Source organism: Festucalex cinctus, chromosome 10 (genome assembly GCF_051991245.1).
Source record: "Festucalex cinctus isolate MCC-2025b chromosome 10, RoL_Fcin_1.0, whole genome shotgun sequence".
Lineage (NCBI taxonomy): Eukaryota > Metazoa > Chordata > Actinopteri > Syngnathiformes > Syngnathidae > Festucalex > Festucalex cinctus.
This window is the reverse complement of record NC_135420.1, coordinates 7,634,263-7,659,948: the sequence shown is the minus strand read 5'-3', so window position 1 is coordinate 7,659,948 and position 25,686 is coordinate 7,634,263. Positions and strand designations below refer to the sequence as shown.

General features: G+C 39.1%; 1 protein-coding gene across 2 annotated transcripts; it reads left to right on the top strand.

Annotated features, from left to right (window-relative positions):
• The first annotated feature begins 249 nt into the window (after positions 1-249).
• On the top strand, positions 250-25,686 carry tie1 (tyrosine kinase with immunoglobulin-like and EGF-like domains 1). 2 transcript variants are annotated; one of them, XM_077535188.1, is made up of 24 exons: positions 250-546; positions 6,265-6,561; positions 6,653-6,763; positions 6,890-7,045; positions 8,127-8,258; positions 9,871-10,011; positions 10,140-10,268; positions 11,531-11,676; positions 12,181-12,325; positions 12,398-12,556; positions 12,680-12,820; positions 13,408-13,710; positions 14,201-14,491; positions 17,027-17,220; positions 17,344-17,490; positions 17,567-17,630; positions 17,721-17,831; positions 19,728-19,918; positions 20,104-20,217; positions 20,426-20,496; positions 22,395-22,435; positions 22,545-22,641; positions 23,430-23,529; positions 23,683-25,686. In XM_077535188.1, exons 1-24 carry the CDS (start codon positions 501-503, stop codon positions 23,752-23,754), a joined length of 3,399 nt encoding a protein of 1,132 aa, XP_077391314.1. In that variant the 5' UTR covers positions 250-500; the 3' UTR covers positions 23,755-25,686. The 2 variants fall into 2 exon arrangements, with proteins under 2 accessions (XP_077391314.1, XP_077391315.1); XM_077535189.1 differs by lacking the exon at positions 13,408-13,710.

Genomic DNA, 25,686 nt, shown 5'->3' with positions numbered 1-25,686 from the left:
GTTGCATTAAAATGTTCATTCTAATGAACTTTGTAATAATCATATCAAGTTTTGAACAAAATCATTCATTGCATCAGATGCATTCACACTTGAAACAAATAGAATGTTCAAAGAGATGGAGGCGAGATGAAGTTTAAAGTCATAACTACATTAATGAGAATGAGTTGAGATGGAGCGCCAGCGTCGGCTGTCTGTGACGCTTTTCCTTCCTTTCCCACCCAGTGAAAACGGAGTCACACTGCGAGTTGGTCTGCTTGGTTTCAATCGCTACAGGAGCGCCGTTAGAAAAGATTTATTTATTTTTTTATAAACAACTTCTTTCAGGAGATTATTTTGATTGGAACATTTCGCCGAGGTATGCGTAAAAAGGCTGCGTTCGCCGTACCACGCATGGTCGCTGCTTTTGATGTATACGACTGGCAGCTCTCATCAGTAATTAAAAGCCACACTGGGGGACTATTTACAAACAGCCACCTGTTGTCACGAGGATTCAAAAAAGTATGAAGATCGTGTTCCTGTGGTTGTTGTGCATCGTGGATCTGTCAGGTAAGAATTACAAAGAACCTTTAATCCGAATTTTAACCATCAACATTTAACTAACGCAAATTTATATATGGATTTATTGGTGATAATGATTTATTGGTTACTTAAATCTATGGGCTAAAATGCAGAGTGTTTAGTGAAGTTAAACGTTTCAGAAAGTGCGGATGTTGTGTTTAAGTCACGAGAAATCTGGAGCAAAATGTGAACCCTCTTGAGAGAAAAGAAGCTCATCCATGTTTCCTGGCATTGTTCTGTGGGTTTGTGGTTTAAGGAATGTTGTATAAATTGATATTGTTTCAAGATTTTTTGATTAGTGTACATTGCAGGAGGTTTGTGAGAAACATGAAGTTTGCTAATATAATTTTAACGTTTTTTGTTTGTTTTGTTAAGAGACATTTTTACACAGGAATAGAGTGGCATTTTATGTCATAAGTATTTTTGCATACTTGCACATTCTCTGGCCATTTGTACAATAAGAATATAATCTGATACAAGAGCGGCATTAAATATTCTGCCTACAATGCAATGCAAGTTATATTTAAGAAAAAGTAGTTACTAGTAGTACTTAATTTGAACTTGTAGCCTACATCAGCTGTACATGAATAAAATGTGGGGAAACTAACCTATTTCATTCAAGAAGAAGAGGAAATCACTTTCCCACATTTTAATCATGTGCAACTGATGTAGGGTAGTCTAAATGTAGGATTTTTTAGTGTATAAAAACAATAATAAATATATTGTCAAATGCATCTCCGATAGTGTCAACCGAAACTGAAAATTATTTACAGTTCAGAATATTTAATACAGCTCTTGTATTGATTTTGTTATTTTGTACAAGTGGTAATCTCTTTTGGCTCGTATGAAAGGCAGGTACGGAAGATAGTTTACTAGGTAGGCACTATAAGCAGGTATAGGTGCATTCAATGAAAGGGAAAGTCAACCCCATTATTTTTATTTATTTATTTATTTATTTATTTATTTTTTGACGATATGTTCTATGCAGCCCCAATAGTCTTCTGGTTATTGTGTTAGTGGAATATGAGTCAAGCATCAAAATCCAAACTCTCCCCCCCCCCCCCCCCCCCCCCCCCCCCCTTTTAATCCATCTCATGGGGTGGCCACTTGCCACTTGCTGTCAACATCAATGCTGCTAACAGACAATCACAGCGCAGCTTCAGAAAACAGGTGAGCTGTGATTGGTCGTTGCCTGAGCTCTGAGCAACTGTGATGTCATCTTCAGTCGACAGCAAGTGGCAAAATGGCTGACCGCCACTGACCTGAATACATGACTGCATAGCCCATAGGTCATACACACCCGTGCAAGCCGTTGAAGTCACAGGGCAGCCATTTTGCTCCTCCCACCTCGCGAGCAGACTACTGTATAAACTATACGGTATACGTACAGATGAGACATGTACAGCTCGTAGGCAGTTAGTATAAGGACGGGGCGGGGTCGGGGGTTAAAATAAAATAAAATAAAATAAAAAATATCGCTCAGTTACTTAGGCCCAAATATTAGATTTGGCAGAGGCATCTTTTGTTGAATTACAGTTCTAATTCTTTAATACAAAATATACAAGTTTCCTCCTGTAAACATCATTAAGCATATAATTATCCTGTGCATGTATTTTAGACAAGTTGTAAAATGTCTGAAGTCCAATGTGTGGGTGCCACCATTAGCCTATCCCCTGAAATGTCCTTTAATGTGTTAATATTATATAGGCCACCAAATGCGAAGGAAGTATTTTTTGACATGTTAAAGGATGTTCTTAAAGATTGCAGCAATAAGGAAACTATTATTATGGGTGACTTCAACCTAAATTGGCTAGATAATACACGCTCCTGCAAAATGAGGCTTCTTGCTAAACAGTTTAATCTAACTCAGCTGATTAAGAATCCAACTCGAATAACCAGCTCAACAAAAACATTACTAGACTTAATATTTACTAATAAACCAGACCGTGTTAATAAAACTTATAATCTAATAACAGGGTTATCAGACCATAACCTAACGTTAGTCTCAAGGAAACTCTCGAAGACCCGTTATAGAAATCAAAATAGAGGAAAAACTTTTACATCATTTATCCCAAAGCGTGACAGGGAGCTTTTGGATATTGAAATAAAAACAACTATTCGAAACAACTTAGTTAGTGGCCAAGACACCGAGCAGGCCTGTGGTGTACTAAAGAATGCAATAACTAAAATCCTTTCTAAATTTACTGTAATACAACAGCGAAAATTTAAAAGCAAGAGAACCTTACCATGGCTTAGCGAGAGGTTATGGCTTCTAATGAAAAATAGAGATGCAGCTCTTAAAAAGTTCCTCAAGTCAAGGTTGGGGACTGACCGGCTGATCTACAAAAGCCTCAGAAATAAAGTAATAGGCCAGCTCAGGAGAGCCAAAGCTGACTTCTTTCTTGAAATAATAAAACAAGCCAAAGGGAATAGTAAAATGATATGGAAATGTATTGACAATTTATCTGGGAGAGAACGGAAGACTGAACCTGGACCCATAGAACTTCATCTTAATTCTTGCAATGATGCGCTTACATCTACAATGCAAACTACTACAAAGGACAGTCTAACGGTTGCAAATATGTTTAATGACTACTTTCTGTCTTCGATCCTCAAGCTGAGCAAACCTTCAAATACAGAGCCACACTTAACATCAACCGCAGTGTCTGTTGGGACTACAGTATGTGGTTCCCCAGGAGGACTTCAGCCAACTCTAACAGCCGCACTGGACTTGGAATGTGTTGATGAAGATAAGGTTATTAAAACTATCTCATCTCTTCCAAATTCAAAAGCCAAAGACTCGTGGGGACTTGACCTGCTTCTATTAAAGAACTATAAAGATGTCTTTTTAGGGCCAATAACACATGTAATCAATCAATCATTTCGAGAAAATGTGTTTCCTTCCTCCCTCAAATCTGCAATCGTAACTCCTATTTTTAAATCAGGAAATAGAAAGGATATTAAGAATTATAGACCTATTAGTATACTCCCGATAGTTTCTAAAGTAATTGAAAAGATTGTTGCTGAACAGCTAATTAAGCACCTTGATAATGGAAATATGTTGCATCCTATGCAATTTGGCTTTCGACCCAAACATTCCACTGAAACAGCTTGTTGTTACCTTCTTGAGGTAATTAAACTCAGCCTGGATAAGGGAGGGGTGGTAGGTGCCATTTTTTTGGACTTACGAAAGGCATTTGATACTGTTAATCACTCAGTGTTATTGTCAAAAATGTTGAGTTTTAATCTTTCTGGAAACACCATTAGCTGGTTTAAATCATATCTTGTAGACCGATCTCAGTGTGTTAAAATTAATGATAAAATCTCACAGTCTAGACCATGCACTACAGGGGTAATCCAAGGATCTGTATTGGGGCCACTGCTCTTTAGCTTGTATATTAATGATCTTCCCTCTGTCTGTGATGACGTAAATGTCCTGATGTACGCGGATGATACTGTTTTTTTCACTCACGGTCCTAATGCAAGCTCAGTTGCTGCTAAGTTATCCTGCGTAATGACTAAAGCAACTGAGTGGCTGAACAAGTCCCACCTCACACTGAACACAGAGAAGACTATTGCTATGTACTTCTCTAACAGAACAATCCCAAACGCTCCCCCAAACATATTTGCTGATAATTTTATGATCCAAAATGTCGAAGAGGTTAAATATCTAGGTGTGTCTTTAGATCCTACACTTAAATTTAATAATCATGTTAAAGCAGTATGCCGTAAATTAAAATTTAATATTTCAAACTTTAAACATATTAGGGATGCTTTATCCTTGGAAGCAGCAAAATCATACTTCAATGCAATGATTATTTCACAAATTTTGTATTGCCTGTCATCATGGTCTCAGGCTAAACAAACTGTTTTAAAACCTCTCAGAACATTATATAATCAAGCTCTAAAAATATTTGATAAAAAGCCAATGAGACACCACCATTGTAATATACTTGTAAAACATAATATGTTAAGCTTCGATAACCTTATCAGGTATTCTAATATCTGTTTGGTGCATAAAATTCTTAATGACGCAGCCCCACCCCCATTAAAAACATTTGTAAATCTGCGATCACAATCAACAAACAGGGTGTCAAGGTCTGCAGTGAGGGGTGATTGCAACATCCCAATAAGAAAGTCTGTTTTTTCTCAATCAGTCTTTTCTTATAAAGCTATTAAAGAGTGGAACGGGCTCCCCGACCACATGAAAAATAACATCAATTTTAATAACTTTTCACGCGCAGTCAAAGGCTGGCTCCTTGAATATCAGTCCTGTCCACATTTTTAGTACTTGGGTACATGTCCATCAGACGATACCCTAGTGGGTACCGTCTGATGGACACAGCCACAACTATAACTGTTGCTGCTTCAAAAGCAAACATAACTACTACCTCTACGATTTATGTATTTTACGCGTGTTATAGATTTGTAAATTGATGTTGTGTATAATTCTGCCTCTTTTATCTTATAGGATATGTAATTTAACAATGCTGTATTGTGTATCTGACACTTCATATGTTAGTTGAATGTAATTTTGATGCTCCGTATGTTGTATGTATGTAGTTTTTAACTGTTATGTAATTTTATTTTATGAGGACTACAGATGGAAATTAGCATATTGCTAAATCTGGTGCAGCCATCTTTTTAATGTTACTGTACACTGTCCTTTTAATAAACCAAACTCAAACTCAAACTCAAACTCAATGGTTTATGTTTAACAAATTTAAAATACATAAATCACGCTGTTTCTACTAAGTACTGTCTCAAATATTATCCAATTTCAATACTGTAAATGTATAGGATCGTATGCCGAGAAATTTTTCTTGGAGGGGCAATATGGCGGCTTTGCCACTTCAAATGTCTTGGCCTTGGCCTATTGGCTATCCAGTCAAATATTCAGGTCAGTGCTGACCCCTGAGATGGATAAAAACTGCTGGATTTTGCTGCATAACTCATATTCCACAAATGTAATATTAATCAGTATGTCATTTATGGTTGACTTCCACTTTAAAAATTCAGGTGTAAACTAGTGTTGTTCCGATACCATTTTTTGGCTCCCGATACCGATACCGATACTCAGCTTTGCAGTATCGGCCGATACCGATACCATACCGATACTTAAGATTTTTTTTTCCTCAACATTAAAAAGCTGTCCTGCCATTGGTTCAGAGCATTCAAGGGCCAATAGGATATCTTAGATCGGCATGCAGTGAACGTCATATATCAGTGAATGTTATGCATGAGCAAGTCACAAGATGCTGCATCCAAAATTCAATATTAGCGTTGGAATTAATGGTATCGGCATGTTACTTGTGAGTAGTCACCGATACCGATACCACTGTTTTTATGCAGTATCGGCACCTCTGCCGATACCAGTATCGGTATCGGAACAACACTAGTGTAAACATTCACAATACAGGTATTCACATCATGTACCTGTGGGGTACATGAGTCGGGCTGGCCTGGCAGGACTATTTCAAAATGCCAGGGATGTTGTTTTTTTTTTTCCTTTCTTTTTTTGTGATAGTGCAGGCCTGCACACACAGAGAGATTTAGACCCTGAATTTTAACCACTCAGTCACTGTGCTGCCCTTACACGGATAATTTTACTCTGAAATTTGTGGAGCAATTAAACAAATCCTATGTGTAAATATGTTGCTTTTGGCAGGCTAGTAGATTGTTTAACAATAAACTCATGTCTTACAGATGCTGTAATTGACATAACAATGATATCCACAGCAGAGGTTATCCAAGTGAATCGCTTCTCCATCTCATGTATTAATGGAGAGCGCAACCCTGCACACGTGGAATTGGATATTAAGAGAGACAACAAAATCCTCATCTTCCCAAAGATGCCAAATTTCAAGCTGCATAAGGCGCGAAACAAGAAAATCGTGGCCAGAGAGTTCCGAGAACTGGATCACATTGGCATATTTTACTGTGAATCAGCTCAGGAAGTTCCTCCGCTTGAGACGGTCACAATGATCAACAACTTCGGCAGAGGTGCGCTCACTTTTTATCTGATCTCGCTGTCATTGCCTTTTGATTTCAGTTTCATTTGTGAGAAACAACTGCATGCGTGTGTTATTCACAGCAAATTTTGTCCCAACTCACCTGACATTGACTGCTAACAAAGGCGAAACAGTTCACCTCAGCATGGTGCTACTGAGTTCCCAAAAGAGGGATGTGACCTGGAAGTATAACGGTATGCCAGCTTTTTTTTTTTTACACATTCACAAAGACCCACCCACAAAAAAAACCCCCAAAAAAACAAAACATCCTGTTCCAGGATACATTTAAGTCTATGTCAATAACAATGTACTTTGTGTAGGAAATTACTATTACATGACTCACTGGAACGACATGGTGAACCGCACCGCTGTGTTGACAGTGGAGAATGCAGCTTTGGCCAATCAAGGCATCTACAGTGCCAGCTATGTGGGGGACAGTCCTCTTCAGGGGGCCTGGATGAGACTCATTGTCAGAGGTTTGTCATATGCCTATCACATGTCAGCCCAAACAGAAACACGCCCATCATGAGGGATTTGAACACCTCGAGCACCAGATGTAGCAATACTTTATTGGCAGACAGATGCTCATGCAACATACACTTTGCTCATGCATGTAATAGCAAGCGTGTAAAATACATTTACAGCTATAACGCTCAATAAATCAGTAAGGAGTAATGTCTGTGTCAACCTGGCAACTGTATATTGTCTCCGTTGTCCATCCGTGGAGATGCGACACAGATTGAAGTACAATAAATAATACACTTTAAATGTGGCTGCTTGAGAGGTTTGTATCTACCATGTCATAGAAATACGGCTCTGCTGTTGGTTGAGAGCTAATTGCTGATCATATGCTAACGTGATGTTTGCACAATGACATCTGACAGTAAATTTAATTATTTGAGACTTGATTTTGTGAATATCACAATAAAAATAAATGCAACAAAACATGTACATTAAACTGTTTTTTTTTTGTGCAGTTCTACATGACTGTGTTCTTCAAACACAACAATGAACACATTTGTAACTTAATGCATTTTTTCCTCTTCGCAATACACATAAGACTCATCTTTCTTGCATCATACCTTGTCCAAATGTAGGTACATTTGCAATGTGTCTGTATATACAGTATTGTGAAGTTTCAGATATGCAGTATGTACAGCATATTGCTCAACATTGTTATTATTACAACATTTGAGGTTTAGTAAAACATGGAGGAAATTTGAATTTGCTCACATTGAATGAGGTGTAAAATCACGGCGGGATCCTGTGTATGTCCACATGCTGTACTTTATTATTCTTAAGAGACATTAGTCAGACATTTCCACCCGCCATCTGTTCAGGATTTCAGTTTTCTTGTAATTTCTCAATTCCTGTGTGCATTGTATGTCATAATTTGATTCAGTGAACATCTCATAATAATAATGAAGAAAAAGCAGGCCAAAATACAATACACTAGTTTATATCCTTAAACAAAAGGAAATTACAACATTGTATTTGGTATTAAGTAGAATGAAGTTATGAATTTATGACAACAAAACCTCAAACTTTTTTTTGTAGCTTGCCCAAATAAGAAATGGGGTCCTGACTGTGACAAAGACTGCCCAGAATGCCTCAATGGTGGAGTGTGTCATGATTTGGATGGAGACTGTATCTGCCCTCCTGGATTCATGGGAACGCGTTGTGAGACAGGTTGGTACTCATGAACGTGCCGTAGTTGCGCAAAGTGTAAGAGATGGGGTAATAGTACTATGTAGTAATACAAAGTTTGAAATGTTAGTGAAAGAGGCATATTACCGCGTTACGTAAAGGACATCTATTGCGCTGATCATTATGGGGAAGCCAGCATGTGCATAAAAGCTATGTTTTGTTTGATTGAATTCACCCCAAGTGTGTGGCAATTGTCCTGCGCAACATTGTGTTTAAAACTTTGGATAACTGCCGAATAATTGTTCAGGAAGATTCCAGCACCAATCGTCACAGTAATTTGAAACAAGCCAGTTGCAAGGAAATGCAGAGTTGACAGGAGTTTTGTCAAAGGTGATATGGCTTGACTCCTTCTTGTGACTGTTTCCAAGTCAGCCCTAAGATCACTCAAAAGCTCCAACATTGCATTGCTGAATAAATGATAAACTACATCACAAAGGTTTTTGTTTCCGGCATTTCACCATTTGCATCTATCATTCAGACACTATTTAAATAAACGAAAGCAGCCATCATGAGTCGTCTCATATTTGATAAATCACATTGTGCATGCCAAATAACGTTTTTTTCAATATATTCCTCTCAGAGTACGCAAATTGAACTGCACTTTTGGTTGTTTCAATCAATCAATCAATCAAACTTTATATAGCACCTTTCATACATTCAAAATGCAACTCAAAGTGCTGAACATCTATAATACAATAAAAAGTAAAAAGTAAAAAAAAAAAAAAAAAAAAGACACACGAAAACCACAACATGGCGGGGCACAGAAGTAACCTGGAAGGAAAGGCACCCAAGGACGAGTTCGGCCACAGTGAGAGGAATGAAGACCAGCCATCCCTCTCACTGTGGAGGCTCCCCCATGAGGAAACACTGGAGCTAAAAATTTAATAACTACCAAATAAAGACATTTAAACACTAAAAGAAAACAGTTAACTCATTGACTGCCATTGACGGAAAAAGACGTCAAAAAATGCATTTTTGCTGGGCTGGCAGTGAATGTGTTAAACACAATGTGCCAATATATTTTGTGATTATATTGCAGCCTCCTTTTTTCATTTTTTTTTTAAGGCAATGTTGCTTAAAAATCCATCAATTTTGGTTACATCTCATCTTAAGTCATTGACTGCCATTGACGGAAAAAGACGTCAAATAATGCATTTTTGCTGGGCTGGCAGTGAATGTGTTAAAGACTTTAGAACAAAAAAAAAAAAAAAAAAAAAAAAAGCTACAAAAAAATATAGATTAAAATAGTTAAATAAATAAAAGAGAATAAAAAGAAAAAAAAAAGATCAATCAATTGCCAAACTAAAAAAGTAAGTCTTAAACCTCCTCTTAATAAAAACATCAATATTCTCTGCAGACCTGATGCCCTCCGGCAGGCTATTTTGGCAGATGTAATCCTGGTTCCACCCAATTAGTAGATCTATTATTAGATTTTTGCACACCCCAAAAATCTTTAGCAAATCTGGCCCCATTTGTTATCTGAGACTCTCTGACAAGGACTGCAGGGGTCAAAATATGCACCCCAAATATACTGAAATTAATCTCCTAGTAGTTCAAAATAAAAACACATGTATGCTTCTCTGATGGTTTGTAGCCTGCAGAGAAGGAATGTTTGGCCGAAACTGCCAAGAGTCCTGCAGCTCGGAGCTGGACTGCAAGGGGCTGCGGTTCTGCTTACCAGACCCTTATGGTTGTTCTTGTGGTAGTGGCTGGCATGGGAACCGATGTGAGAAGGGTACGCACAATTTAACTTTATCAGCCCTTGAATAATGAGAATATACAGTACTTCAATAATGTACTGTGCTTGTTTCCGTTTTTACAACAATTTATGTATACATATTTTTGGTTCTTTTTCATTGTCAGCATGCCATAATGACATGTATGGACCAGACTGCAGGCTAAGCTGTAGATGTCAGAATGGAGGCGCGTGCAATCGCTTTAGTGGGTGCCAGTGTCCCACAGGATGGAGGGGACCAAACTGTGAAAAATCTGGTAAGTTTTACAGTATGTTGAGTCTCTCTCAATTTGTAGATCCTTAGCAGTTAATATTACAAAATCGACAAAATGTATATATGTTGGCATGATCCTCCTAAATAGTACTGCTAAATTACACACATATGTTGAATTGCCCATTTTTTTTCCCGTTTTTTTTTATGATGTTTTTAATGCATGCAATAGGCACATTGCTGTATTAATTAATTAATTATTTAATTTTATAAATTAATTTATTAATTCATTTATTGTATGTTCTTTCATTTATTGTGTGTGCGTGTATGTGTGAGAGGTGGTGTGAGGGGGAATGAGTTTGATCTTATGGTGGGGTGTGGCAAAAAAATGGGTGGGAAAAATGGCTGGAAGGCTGGCTGGATGGCTGGACGGATGATGGATGGATGGATGGATGGATGGATGGATGGATGGATGGATGGATGGATGGATGGATGGATGGATGGATGGATGATGGATGGATGGATGGATGGACAGACAGACGGATGATGGATGGATGGATGGATGGATGGATGGATGGATGGATGGATGGACGGACGGACGGACGGACGGACAGATGATGGATGGATGGATGGATGGATGGATGGATGGATGGATGGATGGATGGATGGATGGATGGATGACCCGGAATTGAGTAATTCTCATAGGGAAGATGAGACCATAGCACACATCTGGTGAATAGGCCAGCAGCAACATTGAAGAAATGTCCAACAATTTGATTATGAGCTAGTAGAGTCAAAATTAAAAAGTATAATTTGGGATTATTTCTGAATCACATAAATCAAGGAAAATGAAATATCAAACTTTTGAAAATATCATGATTATATTTGTTGCAATTTCCAGTTGGTCCAATCAAGGGTTGCCATAGCAGGTCGGTCCATGATTGTGACGATTATGATTATATTTATTTATTTTTAATGCAGGATGCCCTTCTTGACTCAACTCACCCATTTGTTATGTGGACTTAGTGTCTGCCAGCAGTGTCTGGGTACTGGGGCACCTAGCATGTACGATGCCAGTCCACTAGCAAACCAAGCTATTGTTACAATTGAACCAAGTGGAGGGGAAAACATGAGACAATGTTTTTGTTTTTTTAGTTAATAAATCCATAAACAAAATGGGGGGTGGGGGGCGGGGGGTATTTGTTTTTTTTTTGTACCCTCCACCCCCCACATTTTGTGTTTTTGTTTTTGTGAAAACGTGTTTTATTTTCACCTTCATATGAAAGAACCTCTCTTTTCTCACACCAGACCAGGCCCCAGAGATATTGGATTTGGATAGTAATTTGGAGTGGAATCTCAATTCCAGTCCAAAGATCTATTGTTCAGCCACAGGCAATCCACTGCCCAGTCATAACAGCATTGAGCTCCGAAAGTTGGACAGCACCGTGCTGAAGGTAAGACCAACAATTTTCCCCCAGAAAGCGTATGAAACTTGAAGTTCCCATACTGAATACCCTCAAATCTGTCAAGCTTCTATGTAACCATTTTCAACATTCCCAAGAGAATCACTCTTGTACCTCAAAATTCAAACACCCGAAGGGATATGCATTTCAGAAACAAATTTTTGGTGGCTGTTGTTATGAGTTAGATTACAAGATGTCAACTATCTTTTGAGACTACATTACACCTATCATTAGCTGGCACATTGAAAGTATTATTTGTCACATTTTGATTTGGTTTTGATGTATTGTTTTGTTTTGTTTTTTTGTTTCTCACACTTGTGAGTAGGACTGAAAGAATAAAGGTGAAAAATAAGAAAAATATAATGAATACTGAAAATTAGAGCAGCATCCAGGAACAACCTTGACGTTCCACAGACATGCTTTTTTGTTTACAGCAGCATTGTCTATAATGAACATGTTTTATGTGTCTTCACCATTATTTTATTTCACCCTTAGGCATCACACACTGTCATGGATTCTAATAAAAGTATAGCCATGTTCGAGATTCCACGTCTGAGTGCTGAACAAGGAGGATTATGGGAGTGCAGGGTGTCAACCAACGGAGGCCAGGACACCCGTAAATTCAATCTTACCATTAAAGGTCTGTCTAAGGGAATGATCATGAATCAACATCAGGAGAAGAGAAGGAAGTGACAACTATTTTTTTGTTCAGAACCACCAGTGCCCACCACTGCTCCCATACTGCTGGAAAAGAGGAGCAAGCAGCTACTTGTGATGCCAATGGACTGCCACAAAGGAGACGGGCCCATTGTGTCCACCACACTCCTCTACAAGCCTGTGGAGAATGGAGATTCTTGGTCCTCCATTATCGGTAAAAATGTAGTTCATTATGAGATCTACTTCTACTGATAATAATCATACGCCAGAGTACAACAGTACTTCACCGAGCTCGTCATGAAATGCAGTGCCATCATTACTTTGTACTTCCATCCAGTGTATAGTGACAAAGAGCCAATCACACTGATGAACTTGGAGCCTTCAACACGCTACCGTGTGCGCGTCCAGCTGACTCGCCCTGGGGCGGGAGGAGAAGGGGCTCCAGGTCCAGAGGCCATCATGGAGACTGATTGTCCTGGTAAGGCCTACAAACAGAAAGTGATCGACAATTCCACTTGAAATTTCAATACAGTTGTATTGTATCTGGCTACAAATATAAAACGGGTTTAAAAATGGGACATCCGACTAGACATGTTACCATTTTCCAGTCAAACATGCTTCAGAGATCTTGGGCGACAGGTCTAGAACATCAATGATTCCCAAACTGTTTCAAATGGATTTGTCTGTGAAATCTTTGGTCAATTCTCAGTGGAATGTGTGGAGGAAAGTAGTGTCTGCTCAGTAAGGAGTTGGCCAAGATGTTTGTCATTTTCACATGGACCACAATACACATGAAGTGTAGAGGATAAGTCTGTGAGCTCTTCGGGTGTTTCCTTGGATGCGATGATTTGTTTTGACTCCGGTGTGCTATAGGGACTTAAGTTTGAGATAATTATGTGTCTCTTTGAAAATAAGGCCACTAATGTGGTAGCAAGAGTTATCCAGATGAGAATACATTGGAATACACTGTGTCTAGACACTTACGGAAAGAAATAAACTTAATTGGGTGAAATGCCCAAGGCCGTTAGCACCCCTCAGTTCATCCTGTGTTCTCTGTCACTGCAGAGCCCACAGTTCAACCTGAGATTGACATCAGCTTGGTGGAAGGTCGCAATGTGACTGTGCGATGGCGACTGCCCAGCAACAGTGGCATTAATGTCGACACAGCCAGTGGCTTTTTAGTGCAGCTCTTCGGGCCGCCGCCCCACAGTGAGAAACTCCTGGAGGAGACCACCCTGTTAAATGTTCTGTCCAAAAAATTCTACAACATGGAGTATCAACAAGACTACACGGTGGTGGTGCGCCTCATCAACTGTGGCAGCCAGGGGCCTCCTTCCAAACCCTACCACATCCGCATCAACAGCCAGGGTAACTAGTCATTCAAATTAGGTTGGAAAGGGGAAAAGCTTCAATAAAATCGTTATCTTAATGATGGGTATGATGTATTTACAAACATAATGGGTGGAGAAGAGTTCTGTAGATTTTATGGAGCATGGTTGGTTCATACTGGTTGCTTGCGGTGCCTCTCTGCCCACAAACCCGGTGTGTGTTGAAGACAAGTTAAGTAGTTGGATGCCCAACCTGTTTTCAGAATAATTGAGCCCCGAGAGATTGTACTCTATGTCAATGGTGTCCAAACTTGATCCCAGAGGGTCGGAGTCCTGCAGGATTTGGACGTGTCCCTGCTCCAGGATTATGCACAGCTTGCTGATGAGCTTCAGGTGTGCTGGAGAAGAGAAAAATCCCAAACCTGTCGGACTCCCTCCCTTGAGTTTGGACACCGCTACTCTATGTGGGTCATGGGCAATACTCAGTCACTGTTAATGGTCCTAACAAGCGTCACATGTTCTTGTCTCAGGTCCATCACCCCCACGTAACGTCCAGGCTCTTCCCCTGTCCCTGTCAGCCATCCAATTGAGGTGGCAGCCCCCCGAGGATGTTAATGGAGGCGTCATGAAATATGTCATTGAGTACCAGCCAGTTGGCCAGGGGAATCCACACATTTGGCTCGACACAGACGATGGGAACAAGACCACAAAAGACGTTACGGCGCTCAACGGCAGCACACACTACCAGTTCAGAGTGAGGGCTTTTTCCAAGGTGCCAGGAGAGTGGAGCAAGTTTGTTCAAGCCGTTACACACGGAGATGGTAAGTTGTTAAGATTCAATAACAACTTCAGAGTACGGTAAAAATAGCTGCGGTATAATGTGCTAAAAACTTGGGCACAGTGCATTTCTATAGAAGGCTTTAACTTTCAATGTGGAGTAAAAAGTTTTGACTGGGCTATGTCATTCGAACGTACTATAAAGTCAATTGAACAAATTGGTAAAATCGTTCAAAAGTGTTGGTAAAAACGTAGGCTTTTTGATCGCCCGCCATTCAGCAATAGTCAACAGTCGAGAAAACCTTCTGTCACCATCAATTCGTCAATATTTTAAGCTGAATCAAACTGTAATCGTCAATCCGTCAATGTTATTTTACCAGGCTTCTGTCATTGCTGCATTATAGCCCCCATTTTGTGAGTGCAGTCTGTCAGTTGTCTGTCCGTCAATCGTCACTCTATCAAGGTTATTTTAATTACCGCTTCCGATATGCTAAATTGCACCACCATTTTCTGCTTGACATTGTTGATAATGTGACTATTTTTTTTTGTCACTAATGTTGCCACATATAGTATGTGCACACGGTCGTAACTGCGGAGAATACTACAGCGCACGATCAACGGACTACATTACCTCCCCTTTTTAGGACCCCTTAGCTGTTCAATAACCTGCCTGACGTAAAATAGCACACCGAAGGACCTCTTAACCAGGGCTGTCAAGGGTCATGCTTTCAGCGTGGCACACATTTCCGCCCTCTCTCACGCTTAACTTTAATTTCTCACTCGAAGAAAAAGTAACAGTAGAAAAACGGGTTTGTCAATGTTGAAAAGGGCGCTGTTGTTTCTGTGATCTAACTGGACGTTGCAACTGCCAGTTAAGAGTCCAGTTCGTCACATGCCCAACCACCGCCTCCCTCGTGTATTTTCTTTCTCCCAGCATGCTCCAGGGAGTAGCACCGTTCGTTGTGTGTGAGAGGCTAGTACACAACCCCCCACCCCCCCACCACCACCGCCCCAGAGAGGGGGTTGTGTTTATAAGAGCATTTCAGTTGTGTTTATTTGAGTATTATGTATTTCACTGGTATATATGAACGTGTTTCCCTGCAACCCTTGTGTCGAGCAAGCGCTTAAGAAAATGGATATGAATGTATTTTACTAGTGTGTATGAGAGCATTTCAGTGGTGTTTATGAGAGTATTTCACTAGAGCATTTCAGAAGTTATTATGAGAGTGTTTCACTTGTATGTTACACCAGTGTGTTAGCAAAAAAAACATTTCAGTGGTGGTTTCAGCTTTTCACTTAGAGGTGTGAGAGATAATCCTAAATTATGGCCCAGAAGGCACCTCACACTTGAAAATGCCTCATGCAACAAATCACATTCATAACAACTAACATGGACACATACATTGCATTGCACATTACATTACATCATCATGCCGCGCAACGATATACGCCTATAGTAATTTCAGCCGCCCGCCGGGCAATTGCCATTAAAAGCTAAATGAAATTATATTGACACAAGAAAATAAGGATAAAAAATATCTCGAAAAATACAGTCTGGTACAAGCATCTGTGCTATGGAGATAGGCTTTTGTCATGCAAATAAATAAATACAAGAAAGAAACGTGTGCATCAATAAAGTCTACCATAAACGTTCACAATGCGATCCACGCAGCCGTGAAGCAACACATTGGAAATATTAACAACAATAATAGGGCGGCCTATTGAACGCCTAATTTTTGGAGACAATTTCGTGCATTATTAAAGTTTGAGTAAAGACAATAAAATTGGTCAAATTATTTTTTGTATGCGCACCTTTATATCGGACCAAATTATTTTCATCATCATCATCATCAATATTATTATTATTATTATTATTATTATTATTATTATTATTATTATTATTATTATTGTTATTAATTTCCTTTAAAAAATAAATAAATACATTATCTGCCACTGTGCTCCCTGCGGTGGCAACTCGTCCTGATTGTGATGCTCACAAACAATCACAGCCCTCTGTCACTCGACCTCTCCAATGAGGGTTTTAATGTACATTTTTTTTTAAATCATTTTTTATATCATTCACACAAACATTCTATGTACATCATGGTGAAGTGAGATTTCTTTCTTGCCTTTCAATGACCGTCAAAATTGTTTTGATATAAAGCAGATGCAAGGAAATTAGTGGATTAGTTGATTTTCATTGCCAAATATGGGGTGAAATAAACAGACTTGGGGCGAATGGCATGGCTGCAGATATGCGTATGTGTCTACATGGTTTTATTATTATTATTGTTATTATTATTATTATTATTATTATTATTATTATTATTATTTTATTATTTTATTTATTTATTTTTCTTGCAAAATATGCTTACCTGAAAACCTATAAATGTATTCAATGCATTTATGGCCAGTTTTGTATTTTCCAAGTATTAGACTGGACCACCCACACAGGTTCCAGAGAGATCTACTCAGGATAGTATGACAAGCCCCATTTATCTCCTTTGCCTAAAAGTCATCTGCTCCTCATTTTGTCTCTCTGTCTCTATTCTCTTCTCCTGTGCCAAAAAAAAAAAAAGGCCTGGAAAGTTTAACACCGACCACCCAGGGTGTGGCTTGGAGACCTGCAGGGGACAACTACCAGCTGTTGTTGGCAGTGGTGATCTCCGTGGCGGTCACATGTGCGGCCATCCTGGTGGCACTGGTTGTATTTTTCTTAATCCGTAAAAATCTAGCCAACCGACGTCGCACATTCACCTACCAGTCTGGATCGGTAAGGAACTGATCGTTTTGTTGTGTTTTGAATTTCAGAAAGTGTTCCTAAATGCTGTTCTAATCTTATTTAAATCACACCACTTTGATATGTTTGTATTAATTGCTCTGCTTACATCAACAGGGTGAGGAAACAATTCTGCAGTTTAACTCTGGAACTCTGACCCTAACCCGAAGGCCCAAGCCCATCCCAGAACCCCTTACTTATCCAATCCTGGAATGGGAAGACATTAAGTTTGAGGACGTCATCGGTGAGGGCAACTTTGGACAGGTGTGACGAAATGATATGTTTTTCCTAATTTACACGTGTGGCCACATATCTGAGCTAACAATAATGTCACAACCAGGTAATCAAAGCCATGATCAAGAAGGATGGCAACAAGATGAGCGCAGCCATAAAAATGCTGAAAGGTGACATTCAGTTAAACAAATAAAAGTTGTATTTTAAATGCAAATGAAGTTTGTTTTTGTGGCATTGATTTACTTCTCATCTCTCTGCAGAATTTGCCTCCGAAAATGACCACCGAGATTTTGCAGGGGAGCTGGAAGTGCTGTGTAAACTCGGCCAGCATCCAAACATCATCAACTTGATTGGAGCTTGTGAGAACAGAGGTGAGGGCCTGACACCTAGTGGGCTTTTTAGTGGCCTCGAAAATGAATGCGTGGCAATGTTAGTGTAACATAAACATGGATGTGTTTGTTTCATCACAATCAAGCGAAAGCAGTTATAATGCAATTAACTGTTTATTCCTTTTGTTATTTGTTTCACCATGTATATTAATCACAGAAACATGTAGTGACATATGATGGAAACTTTCAAATCCACTTGAAAGCATTTTCTGCTTTAACTTCATCTGCACATGGATTCCACCAAAATGGATCCTTTCAAAATAACAACTGGTTTCTTGGATCATTACATCTTCTGTATTTATTTATTTTATTGTATAATGTTTCCTTGACCGCATTCTGACTGAGCTGAGCATGCAGTATCAGTTTCCCTACCACTTCTTTTGCATAGAATGCTTTGTTGTATTAAAAAATAAAAAATAAAAAAAATAGTAAATTGCAGGTGTTTGCAGAATGGAGAGTAGTATTAGTAGTATTTCATCCAACATGTTCTCCTCTTCCCCTGTTGTTTAGCACAGCAGAACAAAAAAAGAAATGGTGTTTGGGCCTTTTTGATCTTTCTGTCCTGATGATGATTTGTTTATTCATGAAACTTCTTTGGGTGAAACATGTGGCTTGTATAGGGCTGAACCTGATTTTGACCTGTTTGCTTTACTGGGTCAAAAATCATCCAAAATGACCTAACAATTAAGGCGGGTGCAGCAAAAAAAACAAAAACAAAACAACAACATCGTTATACCTCACGTCATCTTCAATAATAGGAGTCTATTCTAAAAGAAATTAGTTTTAATCAAAAATCATCCAAAATGACCTAACAATTAAGGCGGGTGCAGCAAAAAAAACAAAAACAAAACAACAACATCGTTATACCTCACGTCATCTTCAATAATAGGAGTCTATTCTAAAAGAAATTAGTTTTAGTTTTGACATAAAGGGCACTGCAAGATCTATTGCTAATTATTCACAAGAACATCTGCCTGGTCGCTGGAGCCTATCCCAGCTGATTCAGGATGAGAAACGGTTTATATCCTGAAATGGTCGCTAGTAAATCACAGTGTGGATACAACAGATTTTCATTCAGATTTATGGGCACCATGCATGCATGTTTTTGCAATGTGAGAGGAAGCTTGAGTACCCAGCAAACACAAGCAAGGTCGAATCTGAGATTTGAACCCAGTCGAAAGCAAATTGCTGCCTCTTCGTGAAATACACAAACAGCAAGCATCGAATGTCTTCATGACCTTAAGGAGCTCTGCTGGAAGCTGTCATCGGTTAAGAGAGTCTGACGAAGCACTTTGAGGCTTTCATGATGCCGTTTTCTGTGTCACAAACAGTTAAGGGGGAAGTCAACCTTAAACATTTCTTGACAATTTTAAGTGACCTCACTAGTCTAAACATGACATTCTGATGAATGTTACATTTGTGGAATGAGTTAAGCAGCAAAGTCCAGCAGTTTTCATCAATATCAGAAGGCGGCCATTTTGCCACTTGCTGTCGAGTGAAGATGACATTACAGTTGCTCAGGGCAACCGTTTCTGAAGCTGAGCTGTGATTGGTTGTTATCTGAGACCTGAGCAACGGTGTTGTCATTTTCACTTGACATCAAGTGGCAAAATGGCCGCCTTCTGATATGAATAAAAACAGCTGGATTTTGCTACATAACTCATATTTCACTAACGTGATCAGAATACCATATTTAGCCTAGTGGGGCTGCATAGAACATATTGTCAATAATTTTTGGGGGGGTTGACTTTGGGTTATTTTTCCCAGAATTTTAGCAATAACGCAATAATCTAATTTTCATTGCCAGTTAATTTGTTGAATGCTTGTTCACACTTATCGCAGCTATTTTACTGAAGAGAATCTTTATACCCGTCCCAGGTTACCTGTATATCGCCATAGAATATGCTCCCTATGGTAACCTTCTGGACTTCTTGCGAAAGAGTCGTGTCTTGGAGACTGATCCTGCCTTTGCCAAAGAGCATGGCACCGCCTCGACGCTCACCTCCCAGCAGCTACTGCAGTTTGCTGTTGATGTGGCGACTGGGATGCATTACCTCAGTGACAAACAGGTAAGAGAGCAAGTGTGTGGAAATTTATCACAATGCGTGTATGGACTTTTTGGAAATTATTAGCTTCATTCCAGAACTGGATCTGAATGTAGCTCTTCAAAAACAATTAATTGTGTTCTCATAAGCAATACAGTCTGCTGACAGTGTTCCCTGTAGTAACTTCCTCTCCACTCATTTAAAACCAGTTTATTCACAGAGATTTAGCTGCCAGAAATGTTCTTGTTGGTGACAACCTTGTGGCAAAGATTGCAGACTTTGGTCTGTCCCGTGGTGAGGAGGTTTATGTCAAGAAGACAATGGTAAGTTTTGCATGAATTAGACTTTGATTTTTAATTGATCAAGTTTTCTTATTAGCGTAGTCATGTGTCTGTAACAAATGTGGGGATACTGTAGATAGATCAACTTTGAAGTTATAAGAATATGTATTAATAGATTACTTTTTAGGTATTGGATTATTGATATGTGAGGGCACATTTACGCATCATCATGATATTGTGTTGCATTCAGGGTCGGTTGCCTGTTCGCTGGATGGCCATTGAGTCTCTGAACTACAGTGTGTACACAACCAAGAGTGATGTGTGAGTAACATTATTAGTAGTGGTAGTAGTAGTAGTAGTGATCGGCCTGCACGATTGCATTTGTGTCCTGCACGCCTTCTAGTGATGTCACATTACAACAGCTCCAATTGAACAACAGTAAACATTTTTTTTTCTGTTCATCTCAATCATGATTCATTTGTCTCCGTATAGAATCCAGAGCTACATTTTTATGACCTTTTAAACATATACAGTATGTTGATATTTTTGAATGAAAAAGGAGCGAGACGTACTCAGGGTTTTAAGGTCACTTCTGCTTTGATGCTGTAGCGTGACATCAGCAGGCACTGATATTCATGATTGGCAGTCATTGCAGCCAATCGGCGCCCGTGTATTGACAAAATTAACAGTATAAACCTCCCTTTGTCAGTTTATGTTTAATACTACCTGGCCATTCTATTCATTTCAAATGTCTTTTGAAAACTGCTTAAAAAAAATCATAAATGTATAAATATAAAACATTTTGTAAAGTAATGAAAATAGTTATTTTGCCCGGTAACTACTTACATTTATTTAGTAATTCAATTAATAACACAGTTACTTTTTTTTGAGAAAGTAATGAGTAACTCTAACTAATTACTTTTATAAAATAACCATCCCAACACTCAGGCTAACTAGTACTTAGTGCAGCCATTGGGAAATCATTGACTGAGAGATCAAGCCAAAAACAATTCCAGAAAGTTTGTATGGTGGCACCAAAAAAATGTCACCCTCTTGTGAGCTTTCAACTCTTTCAACTCAACCACAGAAAACGGCTGTCAAGAACGAACAACAAATCATCCCCCTGCCGCTGGCGGGATGATAGTAGTGTGTTAAGTGTGATAAGCGCCACCAGGAAGTCTTGGGTACAACTTAGCAGACGTTGGTACGTCAACAAACTATTTATGTGCACTGAAAAACAAGTTGGAAGAAGGGCAAGAGCTCCCTGTAGAGTCAACGATTTGTGAACATCAGCAGAATTTGAATAAATAAACACAGAGAAACAACTAACAAAAATTTGGATTTGAATATGTAGGCTAATAAGACCCAGGAGACACAACATGACAACAATGCTAATCCAATCGAATTTTACACTGATTAAGGCAATAACTAAAAACAATAAATTAATAACATGAAAAGACTAAAAGCCATTTAGACATTTGAAAGCAAATAAAATAATCTTAAAATTAACTCTAAAATGTACAGGGAGCCAGTGAAAGGATGTCAGAATTGAATGCTAGTTTCAGTTAGGACGCGAGCAGCATTTTGGACCAATGGAGAGGCTTTAGGGAGGATTAGCTGACTCCAAAATAAAGTGCCTTACAGTAAATCAGCAGCGATGTAACAATGTCATGGATTACTGTGTCGTTGACAAAGGAGATGTTTTACCTCAGCCATCTTCCTAAATTGAAAAAGATGGAATTGACAACAGTAATTTGCTGGTCCAATTTAAAATCACTATTTTTTAAAACCAAAGTTCAAGACTGCTTTAGAAAAGGCGCCAGGTCTCCCAACTTCCCAAGTCAACATGGTGGGATGAACAAGGGCCACTGGGACCAAACACCATCAATTCTGTTTTCTTTCTTTCTTTCTTTTTCTTTTTCTTTTTTTTTTTTGGAGAGAGAGAGCTCAGACTTCTTTTTACTTCCTCAATTTCCTCCAGACTAGACAGTGGAAGGTAATAGAATGTTTTGTTTGTTTGTTTTAAGATGGAACCTAGTTGCTGCAAATACAACCAAAACAAAAGTGGCCCCAAAATTGATCCCTGTGGATCACCATATAACAGTAGGGCAGAGCAGGATTCAGATCAACCAAGACAAACACAAATGCTCTATCTGCCAATTAGGATCTCTACCTCCAGACTTAGAAGTAACTAATTGTTCCATTATCTTTGTTTTCAGGTGGTCTTTTGGAATTCTCCTTTGGGAAATTGTAAGCCTAGGTAAGTAAACTCAGTCTTACTTGAATCATAATTGTCTATTTAAATGACAGCCTTTTATATTGTCTATGGATTCTAAACAATTTCATAATAGCTTTTGTGCATGTGTTAGGTGGCACGCCATACTGTGGTATGACATGTGCTGAGCTTTATGAAAAACTACCACAAGGCTACAGGATGGAGAAGCCCAAGAATTGTGACGATGAAGTGTAAGTCTTGTATTTCTGTCTTTATTCCAGGGGTGTCAAACTCATGTTGGCTCAGGGGCCGCATGAAGGAAAATAAGTGGGTCGCATCGGTAAAATAACGGTATATGGACATAAAAATGATTGCCGTCAATTATACGCAGAATTTTGCTATTTGTGTGCCTGTCCTAAATTACGGAGCTCAGCTGTAATCATACTGTTCCAAAAAAATAATACAAATGCAAATGGAACGCGGTAATACTGAGTTCTGGACGTGTTAAATCACATGTTTTGCATATATATTGTTCCCAGAATGCATTGCGTGGCGCAGTTAATGACGTTATAAGGACGCTAATCCTTGTCATATCTTTGTTACCAGTAATTGAATTTGTGTCGTATTTAACACGTTTGTCGGTCTATGGTTAAAAAATTATTAATAATAATAATATTATTAATAATAATAATAATAATAATAATAATAATAATAATAATAATAATAATAATAATAATGATAATAATAATACAACTGTAACTTTAAATTGTATGTAAAATAATGACATCCAGGATGATTCACCCGTACGAGTTGCATTGCTCATCTGAGGGCTGCTTGTGAAGTTACACATTTCATATATTTTGATTGTGGCCAACTAATTAGTCCGACATTCCAATTTATTATTATTTTTTAACTTTACAAAATCATCTCGTGGGCCGGATTAAACCCCTTCGCGGGCCTGATGCTTATGTTTTACACACCTGCTTTATTCAGTCTGTTATTCTCACCATATGAGTTAACTTGATCTGTCCAACTCCAGGTATGAGCTGATGAAACAGTGCTGGAGGGATCGGCCATATGAAAGACCCCCGTTCTCTCAAGTCTCGGTGCAGCTCAACAGGATGCAAGAGGCCAGGAAGGTAAAGAAGAAGCTCAATCTCGTTTGTGGTTATTTAAATTGACACACACACTATCAAAAAACATATGTAGGTTGTTATTGTTGCTTGAAAATGAAAAGGACAAGAGGAGTTTTGATAAAAAGCTTCTTTTTTTTTTTTTTTTTTTTTTTCCAGGCCTACGTGAACATGGCGCTTTTCGAGAACTTTACTTACGCTGGAATAGACGCCACTGCGGAGGAGGCCTGACTACCAGCCCCCCCAGGCCCTGGCATGCCACGTCACCTCAAGAGGAAGCCCAAAAGATTGTCACCACGTTACTGCCACCTCCCCGCTGCTCACCGCAGAGACAGGAGGACCAGACGCTCTCTCAAAACTACCCAGTTATAGATGGAGGACTGTGAAAGGACACTGTGCGAAGGTATCCGAGGCATTAGCAGATGTGGAGCGTGGCCTCGGATGGTGGGAATCGGTTTTTGAGAAGAGTCAACTTGTCGGGCTTCTTGTTGTTGGACATGTTAAACTTTTGACTGGGTGTCAAAAGTTTTGGAGTTATGTGGCTTGCTGTTCCACCACAGGGTCTGTGGGGTGCTCATGCTGGACGTTATTTGCTCTCTGCTCTTCCAAAGCAACAAACATGGAGTGAATGACTTTCATTTAAGTCTGTACAATGTAGCACTTAACACCAGCTATTCTCAGTACACTCGGGCCGAATCCACTAAAAGATTGCAAACAATTAGCACTGGTATGAGGTAATATTTGATGGAAAATTTGCCCACCTCTATGCAAATGAGCCTCATTGGTAAACAACATCAAATTCACGAACACCAGCGCTAATTGCCCCGCGCAGTTTCAGGGAGGCAATTGTCAAATGATGTCTATAGAAAGCTAGAGAGAACTTGGCACTCCACCGTGGAAGCCTCTCCCATGCATTGCCCGAGCTATGTGATGGAACGCTCAAAAACAGTACAAGGCACGTTGTCCGAAATACAACTCATCTCTACGTCAGCCCACATCAGTCTTTGAAAAGATCAAAATGAACGCAACGATATGTTGGATTTTATGGGCACTAAATGAATGCATGAATGACACAGTTCATTCCTTGTGGATTCGGCCCTCTGTGCTTTATCACTGCCATGTGAACTATTGTACAGTATGCTGTATTATATTATAGTAATTTGTTATCAAAGCCTCCCTTAGCCTGAATGTAATTAGTCAGCACAAATGCACTAATGGTTGTTTGAATGTTTAGAATTGCTACAACAACATACATTCATATTCTAATGTGCTTTTCACATTTGGTTTACAGACAAATTGTAATATAGATCACTGTTTGGACCCAACACACTTTACTAAAACTATTTGTGTGTTTTTGTTAAATGGTAACACACGTTTTTGTTGTTTTGTCATTTACATACTGTACCTTTTTACCTAAGCTAGTTGTGTATCTTTTGTTTTTGTTTTTTGTAATGATATGTAAATGTATATTTAAGGGTGATATTCAGGAGTAAGTGCATTTAGCAATTAGACCATGTATGTAGGAGTATCATTTTCCTTGATCTGTCTGTCTTAGAATGGCTTACCTACACGTTTTACTTTCTTCAGGACTCCAAGTCGTTGAGATCAAAACTTTTTGATTTGGCAAAGAGCGAGTGAGAGACTACTAAGCAATTTGTGTGCCTGACTGCCTGTAACGATGACTTAATTTAAAGGCCCAGTCTGCCGGTTTCACTCAGGAAAATGCACTTTTTAAATACAGGATTAAACAAACAAACTTCTCAATTTACAGATCTGGGCTTCACTTAACGTATGGTGGTGATTTTGTCCTAACCAATGCCCTAACCGATGCCCTAACCAATGTCCTAACCAATAAATAAATAATCCGTGCGTGCACGGATTGTTTATTTATTTATTTTTCACTCACTCATTCACATAAGCTTACATGTGTGAAATAGTGAGTGAAAAAAAAAATCCGTGTGTGCTTTCAAATTACCGCGGGACTGACGTCACGCAGCCGACACGTTTGCTCGGCTCCGTTTGCGACGCGCCACCCCCCGCTCTGCGATTGGCTGGAGGGGTGTAAACACTGTCTTTCCACAGAAACGTCCCGCTGTTTACAAAACAAACACAAAAAGGCAAAATACAGGCTTGGGGGTTAGGACAAAATCACCACCACACGTT

Bases quoted from the DNA above. Each gene is read 5' to 3' on its own strand.
- tie1 (XM_077535188.1), top strand. From the start codon at position 501: ATGAAGATCGTGTTCCTGTGGTTGTTGTGCATCGTGGATCTGTCAG. The intron at 12,557-12,679 runs GTAAAAATGTAG...ACTTCCATCCAG, and splicing joins TTCTTGGTCCTCCATTATCG to TGTATAGTGACAAAGAGCCA. The intron at 22,436-22,544 runs GTAAGTAAACTC...TGCATGTGTTAG, and splicing joins TTGGGAAATTGTAAGCCTAG to GTGGCACGCCATACTGTGGT.